General features: G+C 38.0%; 1 protein-coding gene across 4 annotated transcripts in view; it reads right to left on the reverse strand.

The window, feature by feature from the left end:
- CKAP5 (cytoskeleton associated protein 5) overlaps positions 1-27,165 on the reverse strand; it is a 105,158-nt gene that overhangs the window by 16,281 nt on the left and 61,712 nt on the right. For all 4 annotated transcript variants that reach the window (XM_082410657.1, XM_082410658.1, XM_082410660.1 and 1 more), the window contains 20 exons: positions 26,366-26,458; positions 23,799-23,984; positions 23,176-23,270; positions 18,675-18,732; positions 18,461-18,586; positions 17,706-17,845; positions 17,395-17,569; positions 16,696-16,809; positions 15,128-15,256; positions 10,899-11,093; positions 10,387-10,522; positions 9,146-9,234; positions 6,995-7,120; positions 5,670-5,819; positions 5,161-5,364; positions 4,816-4,951; positions 4,193-4,386; positions 3,037-3,209; positions 1,686-1,859; positions 1,344-1,464 (listed from right to left, as the gene is read on the reverse strand). In XM_082410657.1, coding sequence (XP_082266783.1) covers positions 1,344-1,464; positions 1,686-1,859; positions 3,037-3,209; positions 4,193-4,386; positions 4,816-4,951; positions 5,161-5,364; positions 5,670-5,819; positions 6,995-7,120; positions 9,146-9,234; positions 10,387-10,522; positions 10,899-11,093; positions 15,128-15,256; positions 16,696-16,809; positions 17,395-17,569; positions 17,706-17,845; positions 18,461-18,586; positions 18,675-18,732; positions 23,176-23,270; positions 23,799-23,984; positions 26,366-26,458 — 2,814 coding nt within the window. The remainder of the gene's footprint in view (positions 1-1,343; positions 1,465-1,685; positions 1,860-3,036; positions 3,210-4,192; positions 4,387-4,815; positions 4,952-5,160; positions 5,365-5,669; positions 5,820-6,994; positions 7,121-9,145; positions 9,235-10,386; positions 10,523-10,898; positions 11,094-15,127; positions 15,257-16,695; positions 16,810-17,394; positions 17,570-17,705; positions 17,846-18,460; positions 18,587-18,674; positions 18,733-23,175; positions 23,271-23,798; positions 23,985-26,365; positions 26,459-27,165) is intronic.

Here is a 27,165-nt window from a genome sequence, read left to right on the forward strand (position 1 = left end):
GCATTGCTGTTGGTGTGTTGCTGTTCTCAGGTTCTCTCAGTGGAAAGAGTTAGGGAATATATGCATATCATCTGTAACATACATTTATATGCCGCATATATACATACGCACATACATTTACATTGGTATTTATTTCTACATCTGTGTATTGAAAACCACGAGTTCATACTGACACATCTAATTCCGGTCCAACACCAGAGTTTCTATTTTCTTGTCCTTCCATATTTGTATCACCCTTCTCTGACAGTAAGAAACTTGGCTCCCATTTTCCTTATTATATTTATTTATTTGACCAATCCCTTTGTTTGTAACCAATCTCCCACCTCTGCCACCAGCTGTTCCCCAGGCCCACATCTTCTGCTTTGGCTCTGACTCCCTATTCTGAGCCAGCCGCATGCCACCCTGCTCCCCTCCAGCACACATGGATGTCCTCCTCACCCTGCCTGGGGTCCTACATGCCACACTGGCTCCCCCCCACGGACATCTTCCTCGTCCTACTTTGGCTCTGATCCCGGCTGTGTGTCACCCCTCCTGAATGACAGCCTCCTCACAACGTTTGGGCTTGAAGACCCTCACACTGGGCCACTGTGGCTCTCTACTCCCACCCCCTTGCCACAAGGTAGGTGCCTACCTTGTTTTACCCTCCTCCTGGCTTTATGACTAGACTGTTAGGGAAGGGAAGCAGAGGAAGAAGAGAAAGGTTTTTTAAAAACATGCAGCTTCTTTTTCCTCAAAATTCTCTAATGGCTTCCCATCACACTTAAAATCCAAAACCTCCCTCAGGGCTTTTAAAACACCACATGATCTGGTCTCTATCCACCTCTCAAATCTCATTCTGTACCATTCTCTCTCTTGCCCACTACGTTCCAGGCACATGGGCCTGGACTGTTTCCTGGACCACACCAAGGTCATTCCTACCCTAGAGTTTTTGTACTAGCTGTCCTTTGCTTGAACCCCAACCACCAATCTAAGTAACTAGTACTTAGTTCCCTCTCTCCCATCACCCCATTTGAGTTATATTTACACAATAGTTACTATTATCTGATATTTTATTTGTTTGTCTCTGCCCACCAAAAATCTAAGCAAGTTCCATGAGAGTTGATTCCTACCAATTGCTGTTTTTCAGCCTCTGGTGAAAGAATGCAACTGTAAAAAGCAAGGCTCTATCACAGCTCTATCCTGTGAGGCAAGTGATGCCTGGCAGTGGTCCCTGTGCACTTTTTTCATCAGGGAGGTACTGAACACTGCCTGCCTCCCTTAATACTGTAACCAGTGTGCAACCATCACTATTACAGCCTTATAGCCACCAGTGGAATTACTGTCATGGGTAATACCCCCATTACCTGTGTCAGAGCTTGGATGCTTGTGTTGATGTCACCACTGGCTACTTGGGAGATAATGAAATTGATTGTGGATGCTGTATTACTGTGCATATCATCAAAGTGTGGAGAAACAGCCCGGATCCTAGAGAGCGGAGCAAAGGAAAATATTCAATCTTTATTATAAGGTATCCCAATGAGTTGGAATTATGCAATTCCCCACTAGATCCAGGTTTTAGTAAAGAACCGCTATTAGTTAGATAGTAATCTGTTCTAAAAAGTTCTAATTGCACAGAGAACTCTTTTCAACATATACACTCTGATGATCATGAACAGCATATACTTAAATGAAATGGGTTAACTTACTTGGGTTCAGGAATAAGGACTGGTTCAAAGATGTCATCTAGTTTGTGCTGAACAAGTTCTGGCATTTCACATCGGACTGTACCATTGTCATTCTCAATCTCATCTAGATCCAGCTGGAATTCTCGGCGAACCATCTGGGCTGCCTCAGGATGCCCACTCATGCTTCGGGCTTGGCTAAGGGAAGCAAAAGGAGGCTCCTGAACTAAAAGAGACTTCTTAACCAAAGGGCAAGAGTAGCACTGCCAGCTGCCCCAAAGCTGCAAGACAGATGTTCAACTTCTGGTTTCAGCCCCCCTGAATGATTTAAGTCCTTGAGTCTAAGCAAGTGCCTTCAATGGGCAACAACACTGGTTCATGAGTACCCTAAGAGAGAAGACTGACTTGTACTTACAGTACTGCCAAGTTGTAAGTATTCTCTCTAGTTCACTAAAGCCAACAAACCTTGTATGCTATTCCAGTTGGGGCAGTAAATAATAAAGAATATTTATATTGACTCAAAGCTCACTACTTCTGGGCAAAAATTTAAGAAATATCTATCTAGACTGCCTGGTTCTTTTCTACCAATTTAACCAGTGTTTATGTTTTTCTAATTATAAGCATCGTCCCATGCAGTGTTCAGTAAATTTTATACTTGAGGGACAGTCAATCACCTCTTTTTAGGAATATTCACTCTCAGGTCAGGGCCAGCATTACATCCAAGCAATAGATATTCACAGTCTCCAAATTCAAATTGGTTAAAATTATACTCATGATATGATCCAAAATAGTGCTATCTTGCTTAGAAGGCAGTTTTTTGAGTCCCTAAGCCAATTTTGGGTTGCATGCATTTTACTCAGCCTTATCTGATGAATAGGAACCTGTGCACGACCAAACATAACACAAGGAAGAAGGTGAGCCCATATTTTAGCCACATGACATTGAGTTGACACTTCTGCTGGCCAGTGGACTTTCAGGGAAGGCTTGATTCATGGGATACTTGGACACCCTCTACCTGGTTATAAAGTCTACACCAATACCCTCCAGAGGGGATGAATCCAAGTCAGAAGTTAGAAAGATATAAGAGCCCTGCTAATGAGAAATTAGCAGGCAGTACTTACATCCTATAAGTGCGATACATAATTCTGTCCACGGAAAAGCAGTGAAAGAAGGCACAAGACTATTTAGAAGTGGTTTTGAGACAAAGACAATGAAGACTGAAGGATTTAACATTTGGTTACAAGACATTTACCCAGACACTGTGTCATGCATGATAATGGCTACAAGAACTCAAGATTATGTTACAGGATAAGCTCTGAGCACACAAGGCAAAGTCCACAGAGATGCTCTCAGACAACTATCTCCATCCACATACTTGAGTCTGGAAGACATGTCCTCAGCTGGTCCCTTGCGTAGCATGTTGGTATTGGAGCTTATGCTCTGTGTGCGCTGAGGTTTCTCTTCCACCTGTTTTACTGGTGCAGCAGAAGGCCTCTTTGCTGACCGCTTAATCCTCTCCTCAAGCATGCTCATATCCTTTTCAGAAAGCTGTCAAAAGAGGCCAAATTTAACTTATTAGCACACCCCTCTACTAGAATATGAAGAGAATTAAAAACCTAATTGGAAGACCCAAGAATTAATATCCATTTTCATGTCAAAGCAAACAGAACCTCGTACATTAGGGTAAGTTTCCTTTCAAAACACTACATCATTTTAAAGTCAACTATTGCTGAAACCTAATTTGCTATATAAGAGAACACATGAAAGAAGGAAAGAACAGAAGAGGAAAGGCTATGAATAACTACAAATAAAAAGGTCAAGAATTAAATGAAGTTTCCTCATTTTTTGGTGTTACCACTAACTAGCTGTGTCACTATGGGCAAGAAGCTTCACTTTTGGTCATCTGTAAAATTCCCATCTGCTTTATTTCCTTCACTGGCCTTGTAGTGAGGATTTAATGAGATTAATACAAGTAAAAATATATAAGCACAGGGTAAATACATGTGCTACTAAGAGGTAACTGGAGTGAAGAACAGGCCCAGCCATAGTAGTGATTGGCTCAGAGGAAGTAAGGAGTCAAAAGCAGAACCTTCTATGTTTGGAGAGTCTGGCTCATAGCTGCAGCTCAAGACCCTTTTGATCTGACAGATACCAGAATCCACATTATACACAAGTGAGTACTTGTTCACTAGAAAATAAATGCACTAAAAATTACTGAGGAGATTGCCAGGCAGAATTTAAATCCCAGACTAGCTCAGATTTCTTGATTCAAAAATAGTTTTCATCTAAAGCAAATTGTTATGAGGGGAATGCTCAGAAAAGAAAATCTAATTTCCAGTAAAACACAGCCTAAACGTCCTACAGTAATCAGAGACACCCTCAAAGGTTTATATGGATTCTAGGACATATCGATAGGTTGAGTTTTAACAAAAAGTGGTAAAAACTTAAGAGTTGAGATGGCATGAAACTTGACACCTAAGTGATCTTGCAATTCACAACATGCTGAAAATGTTTAGAGAAAAGTCACTCACAGTTCCAATCAGTTTGAACACCTGATCCCCGTGTACATTGTACACTGTGACGATGGTGTTGAGGGCAGCATTGCGCACAGCGTTGTCGCGGTCTCCTATGTGAATCGCTATCTCCTTTAAGGCTTTTCCTGGGGTTGGTTGGCAAACATTCATGCCATAGGACTCGACCAGACACCCTAGTTCTTCTAGGCACTCTGGGGAGAGAAAGGCTAGATTAAGGAGACTCAACAGAGATTTGGCATAGAGACAGACCTATCTTTACTAGATACATTTTCCCTGGCATACATGAAGGTCTAAAGTCTTATTCTGGCTCTGCCTTGAATTCTTCCTTGTTTACTGCCTTCTATAAAATACACAATGAAACAATGGTGTTATAGCAAGGGCTCCTAGAAGAAAGAGATGCCTGTGAGTCAGATGGCCCCTGTGCACTTGATTTTGTCACCAGGGTGGTACTGAGCGGTGCCTGTATCACCTGATACTGTGGCTCCACCAGTGTGCAACTCATCACTCTCACAGTCCAAACCAGAAGGTTAGAATCAAGAAATTTCCTGGTTCATCTATAAATTATTTCTTTTAGAGGTCACTGTTGCAGACGTAGGGCTCAATTTAAATTGTTGCTTTACCTGCTCTCTGCTTAGAGTTTTTGGATTTGGTTCCTTCCATGATGAAGGGGAACATCTTGCTGGCTGGGTAGACAAGGCACATCCGGTTCAGGATGGCACGGACATCTTTACGAATGACATCCTTTGGTTCTCCGACCTAGTCAACATGGAAAATAATGATTAAGTGAGGCATTTTCTGAGTAGCAAAGGTACCCCCTTGTGTGTCACTACACCTTGAAAGAATAAAATGAGCGGTGGAAGGTATCATCATCATACAATAAATGAAGAGGGGAGAGGGAATAAAAGTACAGGAACTGAAGTAGCTGGGAACTTGAGTAATCTTCCAAAGTGAGAACAACACATTACCTTGAGGATGAGATAGGGGATGAAGGAAGATGCTTCATTCTCAGTAAGATGATACTCCTTCTCACTCAGCAGGGTGAAGAGCAATTTTAAATATTCTAGGGCTTTCATTAGGACGCTTGTATTGGTGTCAAAAAACCGCAGGGTAAGCCACTTTAAGATAAGATCCAGGCAACCAATGACACCCTCTTTTTCACTCTCCAAGTGCTTGAAACAAAACAATACAAAACCCTCACAAATTAGACTGTATAAAAATTTAAGTTCTATTAGGCAAGTAACTCTCAAATTTTACTGCAGTGCAAAAAGAAAATGATAGATTTTTAAGCCTCCATTTAACACCCCAAATTATAGACATATAGTCATTTATTCTATCACATAATAAGAAAGCTCTAAAAACAGAGAACATGGTGTATTCCAGTTCCTTCTCAATTCATGCAAACTTCTGATTATTTCACAGGGCTCAGTATTTTCATGCCTGAGATTCATGCATATTTATTTTGCTGCAAACTTACATCAACCATGACAGCAAGGGCTTTGTTGTGATGCTGAAAGTCTGAGTGAAACATCTCATCTTGTAACCATTTAGCCACACAGCTAGACATCTGAGTTTTTAGTTGCTCAATGTATTCATCCCGCGGAGTAGTAAAATTCCACTTCAGCACCTGAAAAAAAACAGTGAAAAGGAGCTGTAAGGTGTTCAACTGAAATGTGGTAGAGAACTCTAAAGCAGCTGCAGGAATCAGTTTAATAGGATATTTTTAAATTCACCAAGATTAATGTATAATTAAGTATGAATGCAAAATGTACTCTCAATCTGTCTGTCATAATTCTGGAAGCTTAACTCTGAAAATCTTCTAGGAATAGAATTTTCAGCAATTCTTACTAGAAAAATCAATGATCTATTATTGTATAACATGGTGGATACTGTTGGTACAATTTTAATAAAGGGCAAATTTGAAATATCTACCAAAATTTTAAATGTACATATTATTCTAGTAGTTTAATATAAATATACTTACATATGTGCACAAAACCTATATTCAAAGATGCCTATGGCAGTATAGCTTATAAGAGTGAAAGATTAGAAGTAACCTAAATGTTCAACATAGTGGGTTGAGGATAAAGAAAGGTACATACATATGATGCATCAATAAACAGAATGAATGCATACATGTGTGCAGATATGGAATGATCTTTAAGATATATATTTCAAATACCATTAAAAGAAAAAAGTAAGATTCAGAACAAAGAGTATGGCACGTTCCCATCTGTGTAAAACGAGGGCTATATATTTATATATATATGATTGTATAGGTATGGAATATTATTATTTCTGGAGTAATATACAAAATAACTGGTAATAACATCCTCCCTGTGTAGGGAGACTGGAGTGGGAGACATGCTTTTCATACTTTCTGTACTTTTTTTGTATTGTTTGAATTTTTAAAAATTCTAATGTATATATTTTGAAAAGTTTTAACTGATTAATAAAATCAAAACAACATCAAAAGCAAAATGATCAAACTAGCCATATATAGTTACCAAATCTATCTTTTAAGGTGTCAGGTACAAGAAAAAATAAAGGAGTAGCATATTACATATGTGTAGTTGATAAAAAATCAGTGACTACTTTCCAGTCTTTGATTCTAAAAGCAAACAAAAACCCCCCCCAAAACAGTCTTCCAGAAACAAGATATAATTTATAAGCAAAAGATTCAGTTAATTATTAGATATTTCACAATGATATGAATTTCAGACAGAAAAATTATTCTTGATTACAAAACGAAACTAAAACAAACAAGCAAAAAACTCCTGAAGATTCTTATTTCTTCCTTACCTTTAATCCTTTCTCATCTTTCATTCTTTGCTCCTTTCCATTTGGAACAACAATAAAAATAGGACCAGATTTGTCTTCATCTTCCTTTAAGCTGGTTTTGCTTGGCACTTTCTTTCCTTGTGCAGTCTACAACCAAGGTACAGGGAATACTGATTAGCTAGACTACTTCTTGGGAATTCGCTGTTACTGCCCAGCAAAAGGGCACTATATAAACCAGGGACACCTTTCTATATCATATTCCAAATGAAACAAACAAATGAACCATAGAATCTTGCATTTGATATGTTTGTGTACAGCTTTTCTAAAAATGTTTCTAATAGCACTCTTAAGTAACTGTTGGTTAGTCCTTGGGCTGGCATGTGATGTGGTTGGAAAAGCTGCTATTATATATCACTGGTCTGGGTTATAGGTTATTTTTGTTTCTTGGATAGTTCTTTTAAAAAAATTATTGATATAACTGACATATAATGGATAGTTCTTTTCTTTCTTGAAATCTTCAACACTGTTTATAGCTTTCCATATTAATGACATTTTGAATGGTATTCACACATTTCACATAATTGAGAAAACTTTTCTGTTTCTCTGTATATAAAATGTATCTCTATAACATTACTATAACTGGAGACCCTTTGAACCTGTTTCTAGAGAGAAATTTGCTAGAAACATTTTAAATACTTAAGTTACTAAGGTGGCTTTTAGGGACTTCCCTGGTGGTCCAGTGGTTAAGAATCCATCTTACAATGCAGGGGACACCGGTTCAATCCCTGGTCAGAGAACTCAGATCCCACATGCTACGGGGCAACTAAGCCCGTGTGCCACAACTACAGAGCCCACGTGCTCTGGAGCCCCCGCACCACAACTGGAGAGAAGCCCGCATGCTGCAACGAAAGATCCTGCGTGCCTCAACTAAGACCTGATGCAGCCAATAAATAAATAGATAGATTTTTTTTTTTTAAAAAGTGGCTTTTAAAAAGAATCCAAGATTTAGAATCTTTGTATCAGATGGAAAGAAATTGTGAACACATGGTATATATATTTAAGGTAAAATTTGAATTTCATTACTGGAATTATTATTATATTATAAATATAGCAAAAGTCTGCTATTTTTAGTAGGCCAGCATTTCTTTCTAGTTCAAACACTTAAGTCATTCAGTCAAAACAAATGTGAGATCATTTATGTGAAACTGCTTCGTAAACTGCGAAAGACTGAAAAGAAAGTGGCATTAAGAACAGAGTCAAAAATACTTCAAAGCACTTGTGATCAAAATACTGAAATAAGCGTTTGTTAAATATGGGATGAGGAGAGGGAGAGGGACAGGAAAAGAACAGCTTCACTGGATAGTTCAGAAGATAATTACCCATTTAAATTAACTCACTGAGTTGAAGGACCCAAGCATAGGGAGGGAAAATGAGTAACAAATATTTAGAAGAATGGCCACAGAGTGCCCCTTCTATAATGTGGATGTAATAATAAATGTACTGGATAATAAAACATTTCCTACTCTGCATACTTTCATCAGTTACATGCAGTTAATGAAATAGTTTTCTCTATTTAGATTTACTATTAGATTTACTACTGATTGCACAGTTCTGTAATTTTCCTTTTGTAAGTATTAAACAGTCAATTCTCTGAATACAGTGACAAGCTCTGAATCTTGATATAGAAACTGATGACAATTTGCTGTGATTCAAAAACGTAATTAAATGAAAAACCACCCAGGGGATATTTAAGGTCGAGCATTTGAAAACATTTCTTTAAATTGTCCAACTCTGCATGGATGCTAAAAGGACTGGTGATGCATCCAATCCCATTGGTGTGGGGACAGAAGATACTTCCTTTTAGTCTAATCAGAACACCTGCTAATATGATGACTTAACTGCCAAATTTAAAGGAAGTTGCCTACTACTGAAAATCTCCCTCAAAGACCTGGATGACAGAAACCCTGGCAGTAGCTCTTGAGAATAGGAGTCTTTGTTTTGAGGTAACATTAAAAGTGAGCCACAGAAACTTGTATAAATAAACACTTTATAATTAGATAATATCAAGAGTAGTAATAATCTTTCATATGTAATATATCTTTGCTAAAAGAATGACTCAGTGTATAAAACACTTAAAAGCAATTCTACATCTAAGTTGCAGAATTAACATACCTTTGCTTTAGAGGAAACTCCTAGAGCTTTGGCCTTTTTTGGATCAGGCTTGGGTTCTACAGTGCCAGAAACAGAATCTTCAACAGGTGCTTTGAGAAAAAAAAAGCACGTACTGTAAATACAAACTCTAACTAATATCACTATATTCTGGGCAGGTTAAATATATAATGATGGTGAGAAAGCCAGTAGTTTTAAATATATCTATTAAAAAAATTATTTTTATTTTTATTTTAGTTTTTTGAAAAGTTTTTTTTTAAACAAATGTATCCATTTTTAAAGCGCTTTCAGTTAGATTTTTTTCCTAATCTTTTTTCTCCTCGATTTCCTCATGTAAATTAATTCAGAAAATCTACATCTCCTTTATCAACATTTAAACTGCAGTTTAAAACCATTTTCTAAATAGCAGTTAAAAAACCTTTTTGTTAGACTGATACTTCCTTAAGGGAAGAGTCTATCATCTTTGATACTATAGTAAACTATATATACCATATAGCAAGATCCCAATAAATGTTATAACTGAATATATACTTTGATACCAACAATTTTACACATGTAAAATTTCTAACTTTATAGCATCAATAATTTCTACCCCACTAAACAGAATATTATTATTTTGTTTAAGCAATAAGTCTAGAAGAGCAGTGGTTACAGGTTAGTGTTCTATTTGTACATTTTGGAATTTTAACATTAGGATGAAGAAATGAAGAATTTTCCCTTGAAGAAGTTTAGTAAATATTAGAATGGATCAGCAAACAGCCAAGTGTAGTGGAAGGGGAACTCATTTATGAATGAGTTAAGCAGAGGTCTCTGCTGGTTCAGGCACTGGCTGGCTGTTTGGCCTTGTGCAAGTCACTTAACCTTTGGTGTTCCTTACCTGTTAATAAAGAGGGTTAAGCTAGATGGTCCCAATTCTCCTTCTAACTGTAATATCCAATAGCAGAAAATAGTTGTGGAAACCTTAGAAGTAAGACTGAGCACTTGCTTTCTGGCGTATTTCATTGTGATACTCCAAAACTCCTTTTTGGAGTTGGAAATCAAATTAATCATCCTTAAACCCTCAGCACAGTTCCTGGCATAAAGCAGGTAACCTGACAAATGTTTATGAAAGGAGGGTAAGGAGATGGAGGGAGGACTTGGGATCTAAGCCATGAGGAAATGTGATTAAAAAATGAAGGTTGGATTTCTTTAAGAGTTCCCTTGGCTATTTCCTTCCCCTTTAACCCTCTCAAACTAAGAGTTACCTGAGGCAGGCTGGAATTTGGCTGGAGCTGATCCTCCCACGGGTTTGGAAGTTGCTTTAGCAGGTGCAGCGGGCTTGGCTGGCATGTTAGCTTTGGCTTTCTCTAACATGGCCAACACCTGATCTTTAGAAGTTGGCTAGGGAGACAATATAACAGAGGTGAGAGGCCACATAAACGATACACTCATGCTATGCTTACTAACAGATCTGCTGTCAAAACCTTGAGCTCCTAGTTTTCAAATACCAATGAAGTAAGGGAGGCAGCACATAGTGCAAGAGAAGTAACACATTATGAAGTCACAGTAAATTAGCTGCCATTCTAGAAGGTCACAATTTTCATCCCTGCAAAGGCAGCAGGTTCTTTAGAAGTTCTACACTACTAAATATTTTATTTCTGCTCTCATTGGGATTTCAAGTTGAAACTCATAGGAGGTAATATGATCTTTTGCCTATATAAATTCATGTTCAATATTTTTCTAAATGGCTTTTAACAGCAGCAACAAGTAGTAGTACTTTTAGTTTCCCAGTAGCCTTGGCCATTTTCTCATATCCTAAATGCATCATGAAGAATGGCAAGGCATCTTGGGCCTTCTTTCGCACATCTCCATTGCGATCCTCTAGGCAGGAGTAGAGGTGGGGAACACAAAGGATAAGGTCTGTGGGGGTGGAACGGAGAGTCGGTAGTTTCTCAGCCAGCCAGCCCAGAAGCTGCCAAAAGAAATAAAGACCAGTTACACACTGCACGTAGAAAACTGTCATTATTTATGATCTTCAGCTTAATGATTTTATCAGTACCAAACACTGAATTAGTTCTCACACTACAACTTTCCAGTGTGAAATCAGTCATTTCCATTGTCCAATGAAATGATAAACATGCAATGAAGATAATCAGCTAAGATAAGGACACAGTTTTTTTGACCACATTTGAGCATTAAGTTATAAAGCTTTAATAGTTCTTAATGCATCTCAAACTTTCACTTCTTTTTTAATTCTAAGAACTATTCAGCTAGAGAAGATGCAAAATATTTATTTGATCAGAAGATGACAAGTTCTACCAGGACTTCTGCTTTCTGCCTTACATAGACAGTTTTTCTCTATATCTCTAAAGTATTCGTTTTATTTTTTGTTTTGTTTTTCGGCCATGCCATGTGGCTTGTGGGATCTTATTTCCCCGACCAGGGCTCAAACCCCGGCCACGGTAGTGAAAGCACAGAGTCCTAACGACTGGACTGCCAGGGAAATCTGTATTTATTTATTTATTTATTTTTAAAATTAATTTTTAAAACTAAATTTATTTATTCATTTTGGCTGTGTTGGGTCTTCATTGCTACGCATGGGCTTTCTCTAGTTGTGATGAGCAGGGGCTACTCTTCGTTGTGGTGCGCTGGCTTTTCATTGCAGTGGCTTCTCTTGTTGCGGAGCACAGGCTCTAGGTATATGGGCTTCAGTAGTTGTGGCGTGCGGGTTTCAGTAGTGGTGGCTCGCGGGCTCTAGGCACATGGGCTTCAGTAGTCGTGGCACGCGGGCTTCAGTAGTTGCGGCTCATGGGCTCTAGAGCGCGGGCTCAGTAGTTGTGGCACACGGGCTTAGTTGCTCTGCAGCATGTGGGATCTTCCTGGGCCAGGGCTCAAACCCGTGTCCCCTGCATTGGCAGGTGGATTCTTAACCACTGCACCACGAGGGAAGCCCTGCATTTATTTTTTAGTTGAGGTATTTATTGAGATGATTGTATATTCACATGCAGTTATAAGAAATAATAGAGAGATCCCACTCTACTCCGTTTCCTCCAACGGTAGCACTTTATGAAACTATACTATAGTATAAACAACCAGGATATTGACATTGATACAATCCACTGATCACACTCAGATTGCCCCAGTCTGATTTTGTCTCATTTGTGTATGTGTCTATATTGCTTTCTCTACAATTTTATCATGTGTTAGTGTATTCCCGCAGTCAAGATTTTGAACAGTTCCATCCCAAGGATCCCATGTGTTGCCTCTCTTATAAGCACATTCACATCCCTCCTCCTACTCCCTAATCCCTGGTAACCACTAATCTGTTTATCCACTTCTAAAATATGAGATTTCAAACTCATATAAATAGAATCATATAGTATGTAACTGTTTGGAATTGGCACTGTCACTCAGTACAATTCCTTGGCGATTTATCTAACTTGTTGCATGTATCAATAATTTGTTTCTTTTATTGCTAAATAGTATTACACATATGGATATAAAATAGTTTGTTTAAGCATTCACCTGTTGAAAGACATCTGGGCTGTTTCCAGATTTTGGCTATTATGAATCAGCTGCTATGAACATTTGTATATAGGCTTTTGTGTAAACATAAATTTTCATTTTTCTGGAATAAATGCCCAAGATTTGCTGGGTCATATAGTAACTACACATATAGTTTTATAAGAAACTGCCCAACTGTTTTCTGGAGTGGCTATACCATTTTACATTTCCACCAGGAGAGTGTTCAAGTTTCTCCACATTCTTGCCAGTATTTGGTGTTATCACAATTTTTTATTTTAGTAATTCTGATAGTTGTCTGTGATATCTCATTGCAGTTTTAATTTGCTTTTCCCTGATGGCCAATAATGTTGAACACCTTTCATGGGCTTATTTGCCATCTGTATATCCTCTTCAGTGAAATGTCTGTTCATGTCTTTTGCCTATATTGTAATTAGATTTTTAACTGTTGAGTTTTGAGAGTTCTTTATATATATATATATATATACATATATATATATATATATGTATATGTATATATATATATATGTGTGTGTGTGCATATATATATATATATATATATATATATATATATATATATATATTCTCGATGATAGTCCATTATCAGACATAGAGGTTGCAAATATTTTCTCCCACTCCAGCCTGTCTTTTCATCTTCTTCACATGGTCTTTTGGAGAGTAAGAGTTCTTAATTTTGATGAGGTCCAATTTATCAATTTTTTCTTTGATGAATTGTGGTTTTGGTGTCTAGTCTAAGAATTCTTTGCCTGAAGAATTTCTATATCCTGAAGGTTTTCTCCTATGTTATCTTTAAAAGTTCTACAGTTTTATGTTCTACATTTAACCCCATAATCCATTTTGAGTTAATTTTGGTGTAAGATGTGAGGTTTAGGTAAGGTTTATTTTTTTTGTCTCTGGATGTCAACTGCTCCAGCATCATCTGTTGAAAAGGCCACACTTCCTCCACTGAATTACTTTGGAAACACCATCGAAAATTAGTTGCTCATATTTGTGTGGGTCTATTTCTGGGTTTCCTCTTCAGCTCCACCTATCTGTGTCTATCCTCTTCCTCCTACCCCTTGCTATCACAGTGTCGTTTTTTTTTTTTTTTTTTTTTTTTGCCACACAGCTTGGCTGGGGGGTATCTTAGCTCCCCAACCAGGGATTGAACCCGAGCCCTTGGCAGTGAAAGCATGGAGTCCTAAACACTGGACCGCCAGGGAATTCCCCACAGTGTCTTGATTATGTTAGCAATTTAATTCAGTAAGCACTAATATATGGTAGAGAGGCTCTTTCCATTTTTTTTCCTTTGTCAAGATTGTTTAAGCTAGAATATAAATTTTAAAATAACCTTGACTTTGTCTATAAAAAAAACTTTCTTGAATTTTGATAAGAATTACATTAAATGCATACATCAATTAGGTATACATTAAATGTATAGAACTGACATTTCTAATTTCTACTATGTTAAATCTTCCAGTCCACAAACATGGCATGTCTCTACATCTATTTGGGTCTTCCTTGAATGCTTCATCAGCATTTTTGTAATTTTCAGTAGACATATTTTGTATTTGTTTTGTTAAGTGTATAGCTAAGGATTTCATTTTCTTTGCAGTGATTGTAAACTGTACTGTGTTTGTAACTTTGGTTTCCACATGTTCAATGTATTATAAAGAAATGTGATTGACTTTTGTCAAATGTGATTGTGTTTATTTTGTATCCTGCAATCTTACTGAACTCATTTATTAGTTCTAGGAGTTTACTTGTAGATTTCCTGGAATTTTCTATGTAAACAGTCATGTTATCTGCAGTTAGGGATAGTTTTATTTACTCTTTTTCCAACTGTATGCCTTTCATTTCTTTTTCTTGCCTTATTGCAGTGACTAGGACTTCCAGTTCTATGCTGAGTAGTAACAGCAGTGAAAGTGGACATTCTTGCTTTGTTCCTGATCTTAGGGGGAAAGCATTCAGTCTTTAACCACTAAGAATATTATCATTTATAGAGGTTTTCTGCAGATGATTTTTTTATTTAACTTGAGGTAATTCTCTTCTATTACTAACTAACTGACAGCTTTTATCATGAATAGCTGTTGGATTTTCTCAAATCCTTTTTTTGTGTCAACTGATAGGATTATATGACTTTTCTTTAGCCTGTTGGTATGATGGATGACACTGATAGATTTTTGAATGTTGAACTATTTTTGTCATGATTAAAACCTCTTACTTTACCATTTAAGAGTTCAAGAAAACAGAAAACTTCACAAAAAGGCTAGTCCTTTAAAAAGTTTTATTGTTAAAAAAGCACATGAAAGGAAAAAAGAAAAGGAAGCACATGAATAAAAAAGCTCCAGGAATTTGGTTTCATTTTATTAGCGATTTTATAATGGAACTCATTCTATCCATTCATGTATGTTTATTAGGTAGGTCCAAGCCTCTATGAAGGTAAAAGACATGAGTAAAGCAAATCATATTTGTGGTACTAACCTCTTGCCTCAAGAAAGGATTTTCCTTTTTGAGCTCTTCAGAAAGATCTTCCCCCTCCAGCCATTCCTTCATGCCAGTCTGTTCTGCCCAAGCATTCACAGTTGCTAGGGCAGCAGCTCGAACATTGTTCTGAATGGAAGAGAGAATCAGTAAAGGTAACACTGCTATGGTTTGGAGGTAGGGAGTGAAAAGCCCATTACTTTGTGAACACGAACAATGGCGGTTTCTCTAAAGTCCACATGAACATACTTGGAACATACTTCATTTTCTTCGAAACAGAATGTAGATCCATGTTGTACTAAAACTCCAAAGTAAATTAGAAACATAAAACTCCAAATTGTAAAGATCCTATACTCAGTTAATTAGGGAAAACAGTGACCTGGGCATAAAATATCATGTTAGGGGAACAAACTCTTAGGTTTTGTTTCCTGAACTTCTGGGGACTCTTATGTCCCTGGTTACCTGCTAAAGAATGTAATTCTACCTGCTAGAGAACTCTTAATAGTTAGACTGAAATTAACAATTTGATTGAACATTTTTGTTTTTACATTAATTTGCATTCATAGAATGAGAACGACTTACTGATGTGAAAAATATTAAAATAGTCCAATTCCTCAAATTAAACGAATTACACAAAAATAAAGAGACATTTGAATATTCAATTAAGGATAAACATAAGAGCTTGCAACTTTCAATGCGACAAATTCCAGGACTGTGAAACTGCAAATATCTTACTGAAGTACCAGAAGATCCTACTCTAGTAGTTGAGGGAACAGGTAGAAAATAAAACACATGATCCAAAATTTATGTTTATTCACTCTTTATACCAACACCTTAAACAATGATATCATAATCAAAATAGCAACCGTTTTTTGAGTATATACTGTATGAGACAGGTACAGGTACTTTATGTACAGATGCTTATTTAATTCTGTAAGAATTAAATTTCATAGATAAAAAACTGAACCTCAAAGAAGAAAAACAACTTATCTAAGGGTCACAAAGCTAGTAAGTGAGATATCTGATCACCTTAATAATGCCTGGGAGGTAAAAATTTTTACTATTTTCCTCCTAATATTCTCTTCTCTAACAAAGTTTATAAACTGTTTACATGCACTCTTACATGTAAGAAAAGGATTGGGACTTCCATGGTGGCGCAGTAGTTAAGAATCTGCCTGCCAATGCAAGGGACACGGGTTCGAGCCCTGGCCCAGGAAGATCCCACATGCCGCAGAGCAACTACGCCTGTGCACCACAACTACTGAGCCTGCGCTCAAGGGCCTGCAAGCCACAACTACTGAGCCCATGCACCACAACTACTGAAGCCCGTGTTCTGCAACAAGAGAAGCCACCGCAATGAGAAGCCCGCGCACCACAACGAAGAGTAGCTCCCGCTCGCCACAGCTAGAGAGAGCCCGTGCAGAGCAACAATGACCCAACACAGCCAAAAATAAAGACAAATAAATTAATTAATTAAAAAAAAAAAAAAAAAAAAAGGATTATTCTTAGCCCAGTCATGTGGCTGGCCTATTCCAGAACAGAGCTGTGGTAAAAAGAGTCAGTTTTACCTTGCTGTCTCCAAGCACTGTGATGATAGGGATGCCTAAGTTCTTCACATGTTGCTTGATGTTTGGGCCCATGGCTACTGCCAACTGCTGGAGGATATTCAACGTTTGCTGCACCTGGGTGGGAAAAGCCAACACCTTATGTTCAAACCATAGCAAGGTGTGCTCAAAGTTTTGCAAGTTTGCTGCTATACAGTCAATGCAGTAGGAAGTTTCTGGCCTACTTTAAAAAAATCAGCTCATTATGATACTAATCAGCTTATGAATAATTTTGGGTGATGGCGTCTCCTTTTGTCATCAGTTCATAAAATTGGAATATTAGAATTTTAGACTAGAGATTAATAATGCTTTATAATTTTAAAGTAAGGTAAAGCCTAGTTTAAGAAACATCTCACATAAAAAATCCAAATTTAAAAATTAGAAATTAACTTGCTTATGTGTATTACAAGCAGTTTTATATAAAAATACTTAATATCAGAGCCCTGTAAACAGCAAATCTGAGATTCATGAAAATTTGATTAATAAACTTGCCATCTACCAACATATCTTGAGGCACACTTAAGAAATTAAAGGAAGCTATTTCTAGTTCAAAGCAATAGAGTGACTAACTCCTTTTTGTTTTTGCTGGTGAAGGTTACTGAAAAGGATCCCTTTGCAGGGGCAGAGAGGGGAGAGAAGAAAACAGGCATATATTCTACGTACCAAGATTTTATTTGAATCGTTGAGTCGACCCTTCAAGGCAGTTGGAAGTTCACCTATGTTTGGTTGGATAAATTTTGCTTCATTGATAATACCTGCCACTTCATCTAGGCCTTCTTTCCTGATCTTCCAATTCTTGTCACCAATCTTAGACGCCAACTCTGAAGTGATTTTATCACTGAAAAAAGAAGACAGAATCCTTAATTCCAGATGCCTAAAAGAACAATGATGTCACAGAAGTACCCTTGACTGAGAAACAGAAGAAACCATTAAGAATTAAGCATAATACATCAAATAAATCATTAGCAACAAACCTGATTTCTGTCCTTGGCAAAAGATCCACAACATCATTTCCCCCATCATCTGGTTCGTCTCCATCTTCTCCTTCCTCTGTACCACTTGTACTGTGTTTGGAAATCCCTCTGGTTGGAGCAGGTGGGTTCTGTCCCTGCATCTACACACAAATAAGTCAGTGAGGCTAATGAACTTGATGAAGAATATTACAGCAAACTGGTTAGAGAATGGTACCTGTGTCAAACTTTCATATTCCTTCATAATACTTAATATTCACACAGCACATATTTTAATTCCTACTTAGATTCCAATTTTGAGACTATGTGACAAAAGATATCTTTATACAAACCTATTAGACTCTGACTTCTCAATCATAAAGCTGTCTTTTGACTTGTATGCCCAAGACAATACACAGCAAGTCTGCCAAAACTTAGCAATTTCAATTAGAAAGTTTATTCAAGGAAGGTCAAGTTTCTTTTTACTTAAAAAAAAAAAATTTAATGTTATATTTAGTGTACTTTTGGAATAGGTAATACATTCAAAATGTTTGATATTCCAAAGCTACAAAGGGGAAAATGTCCCATCCTATACTATAGCTATCTGGTTCTCTTCCTCACAAAGTCATCAATTTCTTATGAATTCTTCCCAGGGATACCTTATGCATATAAAAGCAAATACATACATATTCTTCATTCCAAAGGGTTAAAAGTTTAAACTTAACTGATATGAGCATTCTCAAGTCAACTATGGATTGTATCATTTGTGGAATCTTTACCTTCTCAAATTCTGCATCTATCTGGGATAGGAGGGCAGGCTTCTCATCCTCAAAGAACATTCGCAAAGAAGGACCAACGTACAGATACATCACACCAAGCAAGGTGATGGCAGAAGTTCTCACAGCCTGGCAGAACAAAAAGAACTTTTCAGATCAGAACAGAACCATAAAGATGGCTGTACTACTCTTCCTGTACATGCTGGTATGTACTCACTGGGTTTGTTGCAGCAAGAGCTGTCTTCACATTGCTAATGAAAGCTTTCACGTTCAATCTAGAAGAAATAATACTTAGAATGAAAAACAAGTGAAACCTCAAAATACTCAATGGAGTTTTATAAAGCCAGACTCTAGAACCAGCTTCCTTTAGATATGTCCCGAGTTTCACCTATTCTCTTTCTACACTCATTTAAAGTAAGCTTTAAATACTATCTATATGCATTAGATCAATCCAGTGTTGATCTCCTTCCTGAACTCCAGATTCATGTATCCGACTGCCTTTGTGACATTTCCATTTTTATGTCTAGCAGATATCCTACATCTGTCAAAACCAAACTCCTGATTGTCCGCAGCCCGCCCCCAAACCTGTTCTTCCCACAGTCTTCCCTATCTCAGTAAATAGCCACTTCACTCTCCAGTTGCTCAGGCCATCCTTGACTCCTCAGAGTCATCCTTGACTCCTCTTCTCTCTTAAGTTCAATATCCTGCTTAGTTCTACTTTCAAAATATATTCTGAGTCATAATACTTCCAAGCCATATAATTTCTTGACAGGATTATTTCAGTAGCCTTCTAATTAGTCTCCCTGCTTCTGCCCTTGATCCTCACTATCTGTTCTCTCTGACTATAGTCTGAATAATCCTCGTATTCTTCTGCTCAAAACTATCTAATGGTTTCCAATTTATTCAAAACTTTGAGGCCCTACACAACCTGGGCCCCTGTTCTTTCTTCAATCTTTATCTCCTACCACTCCCTACTCCCTCACTCTTCTACTCCAACTGCATTCTGAAGAACAATTACTCCTTGCTATTTTAAAATATATCACGTGTGCTCCTGCCACAGGGCTTTTGCACTTGCTGTTCCCTTTGTCTAGAATGTTTTTCTCCCAGGACTTCCCTAGTGGTGCAGTGGTTAAGAATCCGCCTGCCAATGCAAGGGACATGGGTTCAAGCCCTGGTCCAGGAAGATCCCACATGCCGTGGAGCAACTAAGCCTGTGCACCACAACTACTGAGCCTGCGCTCTAGAGCCCGCGAGCCACAACTACTGAGTCTGCGTGCCACAACTACTGAAGCCTGTGCGCCTACAGCCCGTGCTCTGCAACAAGAGAAGCCACCACGATGAGAAGCCCACACACCGCAATGAAGAGCAGCCCCTGCGCACTACAACTAGAGAAAGCCTGCATGCAGCAACAAAGACCCAACGCAGCCAAAAAAAAAATTAATTAATTAACTAATTTTTAAAAAAAGAATGTTTTTCTCCCAGATTGTTACAGATAGCTCCCTCATGTCCTGAAGGTCTGTGTCCCAAAGTCATTGTTTCAGGAAGGATTCCTGTCTACCCTATAGAAAATAACACTATCCCAAACACTCCAAGGTGATACCACTAACCCCCATTCTGCTTTATTTTTATTCCATTGTTATTATACTTTCTGGTGTATTTTTTACTGTTTATTGTCAGCTCCCCTTACTCAAATATAAGTCCCATGAAAGGAGGAATTTACTCTTGTCCATGATGTATTCCCAAGGGCCTGAAACAAATGACTGGAATATCCACAGGTACACAATATGTAGTTGTTGAATAAATGACAAATCATGGATGAACTGCAAAGAGGAAAATATTCACATGGCTTTTATGTCATTTATGCCAAGAGATTAGTTTTACATCAAAGACTATACAATTAAGAAGGGATTAAAGGGACTTCCCTGGTGGTCCAGTGGTTAAGAATCTGCCTTCCAGTGCAGGGGATGCAGGTTTGATCCCTGGTCAGGGAACTAAGGTCCCACATGCCGAGGGGCAACTAAGCCCACGTGCCACAACTACTGAGCCTGCGTGCTCTGGAGCCTGTGCGCTGCAACTAGAGAAGCCTGAGCACTGCAACGAAGAGCCCGCGTGCCGCAAGATCCCACGTGCTGCAACTAAGACCCAGTGCAGCCAAATAAATAAATAAATAATTTTTTTAAAAAAAGGGGATTACAACAATACCCTCAACTATAGGAGGACACCACAGATACCGACATAACAAAATTCTTTGCTTGAATGACACTTAAATGATAATTTCTAGGAAATTCTCTGGCAGTCCAGTGGTTAGGGCTCGGTGCTCTCACTGCCAGGGGCCTGGATTTGATCTCTGGTCGGGGAACTAAGATCTTGCAAGCCAAGTGGCATGACCAAAAGAAAAGATAATTTCTAGAGTATTATATCTTCATTTGGTAGAATCAGAACACTGTTTTGCAAGTGGCCTACTAAGAGGCATGTTGTGACAAGCACCATGGCACAGAGAAATGCAGCACAGCACAGAAGTTACAGTATTCTCTCTTGGAACCAGAATGCCTGGATTCAAATCTCGGCTTTGGGGCTACCCTGGTGGCACAGTGGTTAAGAATCCACCTGCCAATGCAGGGGTCACAGGTTCGAGCCCTGGTCTGGGAAGATCCCATATGCCGTGGAGCAACTAAGCCCGTGAGCCACAGCTACTGAAGCCTGAGCCCCTAGAGCCTGTGCTCCACAACAAGAGACGCCACCACAATGAGAAGCCCACGCACTGCAACGAGGGGTTGCCCCCGCTCGCCGCAACTAGAGAAAGTCTGCGCGCAGCAACGAAGACCCAATGCAGCCAAAAATAAATAAATAAAATAACTTTATTAAAAAAAAAAAATCTTGGCTTTGCCACTTTCTAGCTGTGACTTGGGCAGATCACTTAAGCTTTCTGTGCCCTAGTTTCCTCATCTATAAAAGGAGAGAACAATACCTCACATGATTTTTATGATTAAATCAAATGAGTTATTATTTAGAAAGTGCCAGGCATAAAGTAAGTCTATAAAATTTTGTTAAATAAAATACAGTAGTCCCCCCTTATCTGGGAGGGATACCTTCCAAGACCCCCCAGTGGATACCTGAAACCGTGGATAGTACTATATATACTATTTTTTTCCTATACCTGTGGAACTATGATAAAGTTTAATTTATAAATTAGACACAGTAAGAGATTAGCAATAATAACTAATAACAGAATAGAACAATTATAACAATATACTGTAATAAAAGTTATGTGAGTGTGCTCTTTCTCCTTAATCAATTTTTTCAACTCTACCAGAAATGCAGCGGCTGCTTCACTGGCAAACGCAGCCTCTCCTGTAATTTTTACATTTTTCAGTCCCAACATGTTTCTGAATCTGTGTAGCCATCCTTACTTGCAGCAAACGGCTTGGTGTCACTTGTTTCAGAGGATCCCTTACTGAAATCTTCATAGTCTGCACGCTTTTGGGTGGAACACATTGCCATTAGTCATGTTTTCTTTCCGTTTATGTCTTCCACCCCAAAATTTAATGCCTTTTCCATCTTAACTAAGCACTTACAATGTTTGCCGTTTGAGGTGCAACAGTGAAACTCACGAATTTCTTTTTCCTTCACAATTTATGGATAGAAGATTCTTACTGTAGATCTTAGCAACCTCAGCATGCCCTTTTTTTCTTTCCTTACTGAGTTGAGAACTTTCACTTTTTCACTTAAAGGAAGCACTTTACAGCTTCTTTTTAGCATATCCAAATTGCCAGCATCTCTACTCTTGCACTTCGGGGCAATTTTTTTTTTTTTTTAAGACTTTTTGATGTGGACCATTTTTAAAGTCTTTATTGAATTTGTTACAATATTGCTTCTGTTTTATGTTTTGGTTTTTTGGCCGTGAGGCATGTGGGATCTTAGCTCCCTAACCAGGGATCGAACCCGCACCCCCTGCACTGGAAGGCAAAGTCCCAACCACTGGACGGCCAAGGAAGTCCCATGGGGCCATTATTAAGTAAAATAAGGGTTACTTGAACAGCAGCACTGCAATACCACAAGGATCGATCTGTAACTGAGACAGCTACTAAGTGACTGATGGGTGGGATACACTGGACAAAGGAATGATTCATATCCCGGGCAGGACAGAGTGAGATTTCATCATGCTACTCAGAATGGCCCACAGTTTAAAACTTATAAATTGTTTATTTCTGAAATTTTCATTTAATATTTTTTGACTGCAGTTGACTGTGGGTAACTGAAACTGTGGAAGGTGAAACCACAGACAAGCGGGGGACTACTGTAAACACATGTGTTCAACAGGCAAATAACTTTGGGAAAGAGTGGGTTAAACAAGTGTCTCAATTGCAGGACTTCTGAGAGCCTTTAATTTTCCAACATGCACTATAGATCTCTAAACAAATGTGATTCTATATAGTATTTTCCAAATGTATTTGACTAGAAATCCTTGGAACTGGCTTTTCTGTGGGACAGTTACAAATACTTGAGGAAAAATAACTTAGAGAACTCTAATATTAGTGGATATCAAAATGCAGGAGCACAAGCCAATATAGGCTTTTCAGGAACAAAGGTAGTTTTGTTTTATAAAAATTATAGACAATCCAGCTCTGGCTTCTCAGAAATAAGCAGCGATAGCTACAACAAATATAATCACCAGTTAGAGACTGGCAAAACATGTACTTGATTTCTTTCTGACTTACCCAGAAAAACCAAATTCTTTTATTGCATTTGATAGCCAATTCAGAGTTTCTGACTGATTCTTGGGATTCTTCTGTGAGAAAGCCATTGACATAACCTGGAGTGGAAAAACAAACATACAAAAAACCAAAACAGATCTGTGTTTTCTCTCATATTTCTCACAGAAATATAGCTTGACATTAAGGCAGGAGTGGATTAAGCGTGGTTTTCCTGATGCTAACACAACTGCAAGAATGCCTTAGGAATGAAATGTTTAATTTACACAAGAAAATGAGGTAAGTGACAGAAGTATTAAAAGCATTCTCACAGTATTGTACATCAATTAATACTTCAATAAAAAAAATTTTTTAAAAGGCAATCTGGACTGTTTACAACTTTTCATTAGTGGTCACTGTGGATTATAATGTCTTAAGAGAAAATTACTTTCATTCTTAATAGAATATTCTTGACTAAGACAATTTTAATTATCAGGCAACAGTGCAAAAATTACTAAAGGTAAAAGTAAAACAGTATCAAAAAAGGTTTTACTTGAGAAAAAAAGAACTAAAGTTTAACTAATAACCTTAAATTAAAATTTGGGAAAAAACTGGGAAAACTTGAGGAAAGAAAGCTCTGTGTCACTAACCTGTTCAGCTGTCCATGGCAACATACAAGCTTCAGCTATTGCTGTCATAGCTTCTTTTGCATTGTTCCCACATTTCACATCTCCAATCTTGTCTACAAGGCCATCTAAGACGATCTGAGCTGAAGTTTTGGAAAAATTTCCCTTCTGGGCAATCAAAGCCACTATGTGAAGCTTCATTTGCATCACCTGAACAAGGATAAGTATCAGAAAGTTATGAGTAAGCCAAAGACATTTATTTTGGCGGGGGTGAGGTGTGCCACATGGCTTGTGGGATCTTAGTTCCCTGACCAGAGATTGAACCGGGCCCTCGTCAGTGAAAGTTCCAAGTCCTAACCACTGGACCGCCAGGGAATTGCCCAAAGACATTTATTTATTTACTTATTTTTACAGCAGCCAGAAGATGTAACAGCTGAGAACATGACCAAACTAAAATCAAATTTTAAACCAAGAAACAAAATAATTTTTATCCTTTAATTGTTATCAATTAATGTAGCTGACAGCTAAGACAGAAAAAAAACCACTCAGTGTTTTAAAATATTAACAAGCAATGTTACCACATGAAGTTTATGAATTGAAAAATATAATTTCTATTTTCTCCTTCTCCTATGGTTATCTGCATATAGTACTGAGCATACATCCTGAAATACATAATAAAATGACCATACTAATTCAGAGTTCCTACTAGAGTTGCCCACAAAAAAAATTACAACCCTCGTGTACATACACACACACACAAACACACACACCAGAACTTGAGAGATTTAAAGAATTTGTAGATTTTTAAGTGGAAGAATGGAAGGAACTGTGAAAAACAATTTAAAGATATTAATGTGATGATGGCAGATGTCTGGGACTTCAGACACTTTTGACCAAAAATATTTCCCTTTGTCCTGTTTGAATATTTAAATAACAAGTGTTGGCAAGGAAGTAGAGAAACTGGAACTCTCCTGCACTGCTAGTGCAAAGATAAAATGGTACAGCCACTTTCGAAAACAGTTTGTCAGTTCGTCAAGAAGTTAAACACAGAGTTACCATAAGATCCAGCAATTCTACTTCTAGGTAGATACATGGGTTCACACAAAAACTTGTACATGAAAGTTCATAGCAGCATTATTCACAAGAGCCCCAAAGCAGAAACAATGCAAATGCCCATCAACTTATGAATGGGTAGGGACTTCCCTGGTGGTCCAGTGGTTAAGACTCCACGCTTCCAATGAAGGGGGCGCGGGATCCCTGGCTGGAGAACTAAGATTCCATATGCTGCGTGACACAGCCGAAGAAAAAACAAACAACTTATGAATGGGTAAATAAAATGTTGTATATCCATATGATGGAATACTGTTTAGCAATAAAAGACTGTAGAGTTGATATATGCTACAGTATGGATGAACCTTGAAAACATTATGCTAAGTAAAAGCCAGACACAAAAGGCCACATCATTCTATTTACATGAAATGTCCAGGAGAAGTGATCCATAGAGAGAGAAAGTAGATTAATTGTTGCCAGGGACTGGGGGTGGGGACTTGGGGAGGAATAGAGAGTGACTACTGATGGGTATGGGGTTTCTTTTCAGGGTGATGAAAATATTCTGAAATTAAATAGTGGTAGGAGTTGCTAACTATGTGAATAGACTAAAAACAGCTGCACTGTACCCTTTAAAACAATTTTATACCCTCAGGAAAGTTGTTATAAAGGAAAAAAAGATATAAAATTACCTCTTGTTATGGATCTAATACAAAGAAGGGTATTAGCTCAAATTAGGTGTGCTTCTTTCACCTATCTGAGAAGCTATGTAAGGGGAGTTTTAAAAGTGGTGGTGTGAGGGGAAGAAGGCAGCATCAGAACCTTCTGGCACAGGAAACCTTTGTGGAGCTGGATGGTATGGATGAGGTTATAATGCAGTGCTAAGGGAACAGTGAGCAAGGGAGCTAAGGTCCTAAACAGAGAATAAGAGGTGGCAAAACAGAAGTAAAAAAGAGACTAGCAGGAAGCCAAAAATAAACCTGATACATTTCAAACTTTTGTTTCCCATCAGCTCTATCTATGTCTAGAGGAGGAGAAGAAAACTCTTTTCTCATTTTCCTTCATGTATTACTTTCCTATACCTCCCTTTACACCTGCTTTTTAGACTAAATAACGGTACTGCTCAATTTCATCTCTATTATCAGTTAATGAGTTAAACCGATTATGTGGTAATTTTTTATTGGCAATTTAAAGACTACATTTATTTTTTATGCAAAGAAATAAGAAAGCTATCTCACTGTTCATCCCTCCCTGTATTAGAGGGCTTCCAGGCCTAAATAAAGAGAAAAATGCATACATATGAATTAACAAACAATAAGTATTTGTATATATATAAACTCCTAAATGCACAAAGTTAGAGTTATGTGTTTAATCAAAATGGACACATTCCACTGTTCATTTAAAATTACATGACACATTGGCTGAGTGATTTTAAAAAAAAGAACAAGCTAAAAATTACCAAACTATACCTCTCTAATATGCCATAGGATGATGTAATGAAAATTACTTCAATAAAAGACATTAAATGTCTAATTTAAATATACCTGAAAATTAGTTTCTTTCCATCCAGGTTTCTTGGCCAGCATCCTCACTAATGCCTGGCATGGCATTTCAGTTCGGTCCATTAGTTCAACAGCCTTGAAGTAAAACAAAATAGTAGGAGAGTTAAGGGATTAATGATTAGTTCCAAGGGAACAGTATATACCAAATCAATTAAATGTTTACCTTTGAAGGAGTGAGGGGAATGGAAATGAGGAGGGTCACAGAGAGAGCTTGTTTACTTTCTGTTATAATACTGTGTTTCTTAAGTTGGATGTTTGGTATATGGTTGTTATAGTGATGCCACTGAAACTCTTTTTTTCACATTTCAGGAATTCACAAATAATTTGCCCCAAAGAAAGTAACAGTAACACTTTTAATTTGCCCAATGTATGGCAGAAACTGCTAATACATATTTTGACTTATTTGATTTTCCTAAAAACATAGCAAAGTAGAGTTAGGTTAGAAGCATTTAAGTACAGGTTTCAAAGAAGCACACCTCAGGGCTAAGCCTGAGTGGCGGATGCAGGACTGGAAGCTAGGACTCCTGGCTCAAGTCACAGCATTCTTGCAGTTTCTCCACACCCCTCCTCATTAGAATCAAAGAGTGTGTGCCAGGGCTTCCCTGGTGGTGCAGTGGTTGAGAATCTGCCTGCCAATGCAGGGGACACGGGTTCGAGCCCTGGTCTGGGAAGATCCCACATGCCGCGGAGCAACTAGGCCCGTGAGCCACAATTACTGAGCCTGCGCGTCTGGAGCCTGTGCTCCGCAACAAGAGAGGTCGCGATAGTGAGAGGCCCACGCA

This window comes from Balaenoptera physalus (assembly GCF_965194825.1).
Source record: "Balaenoptera physalus genome assembly, chromosome: 10".
NCBI classification, from domain to species: Eukaryota; Metazoa; Chordata; class Mammalia; order Artiodactyla; family Balaenopteridae; genus Balaenoptera; species Balaenoptera physalus.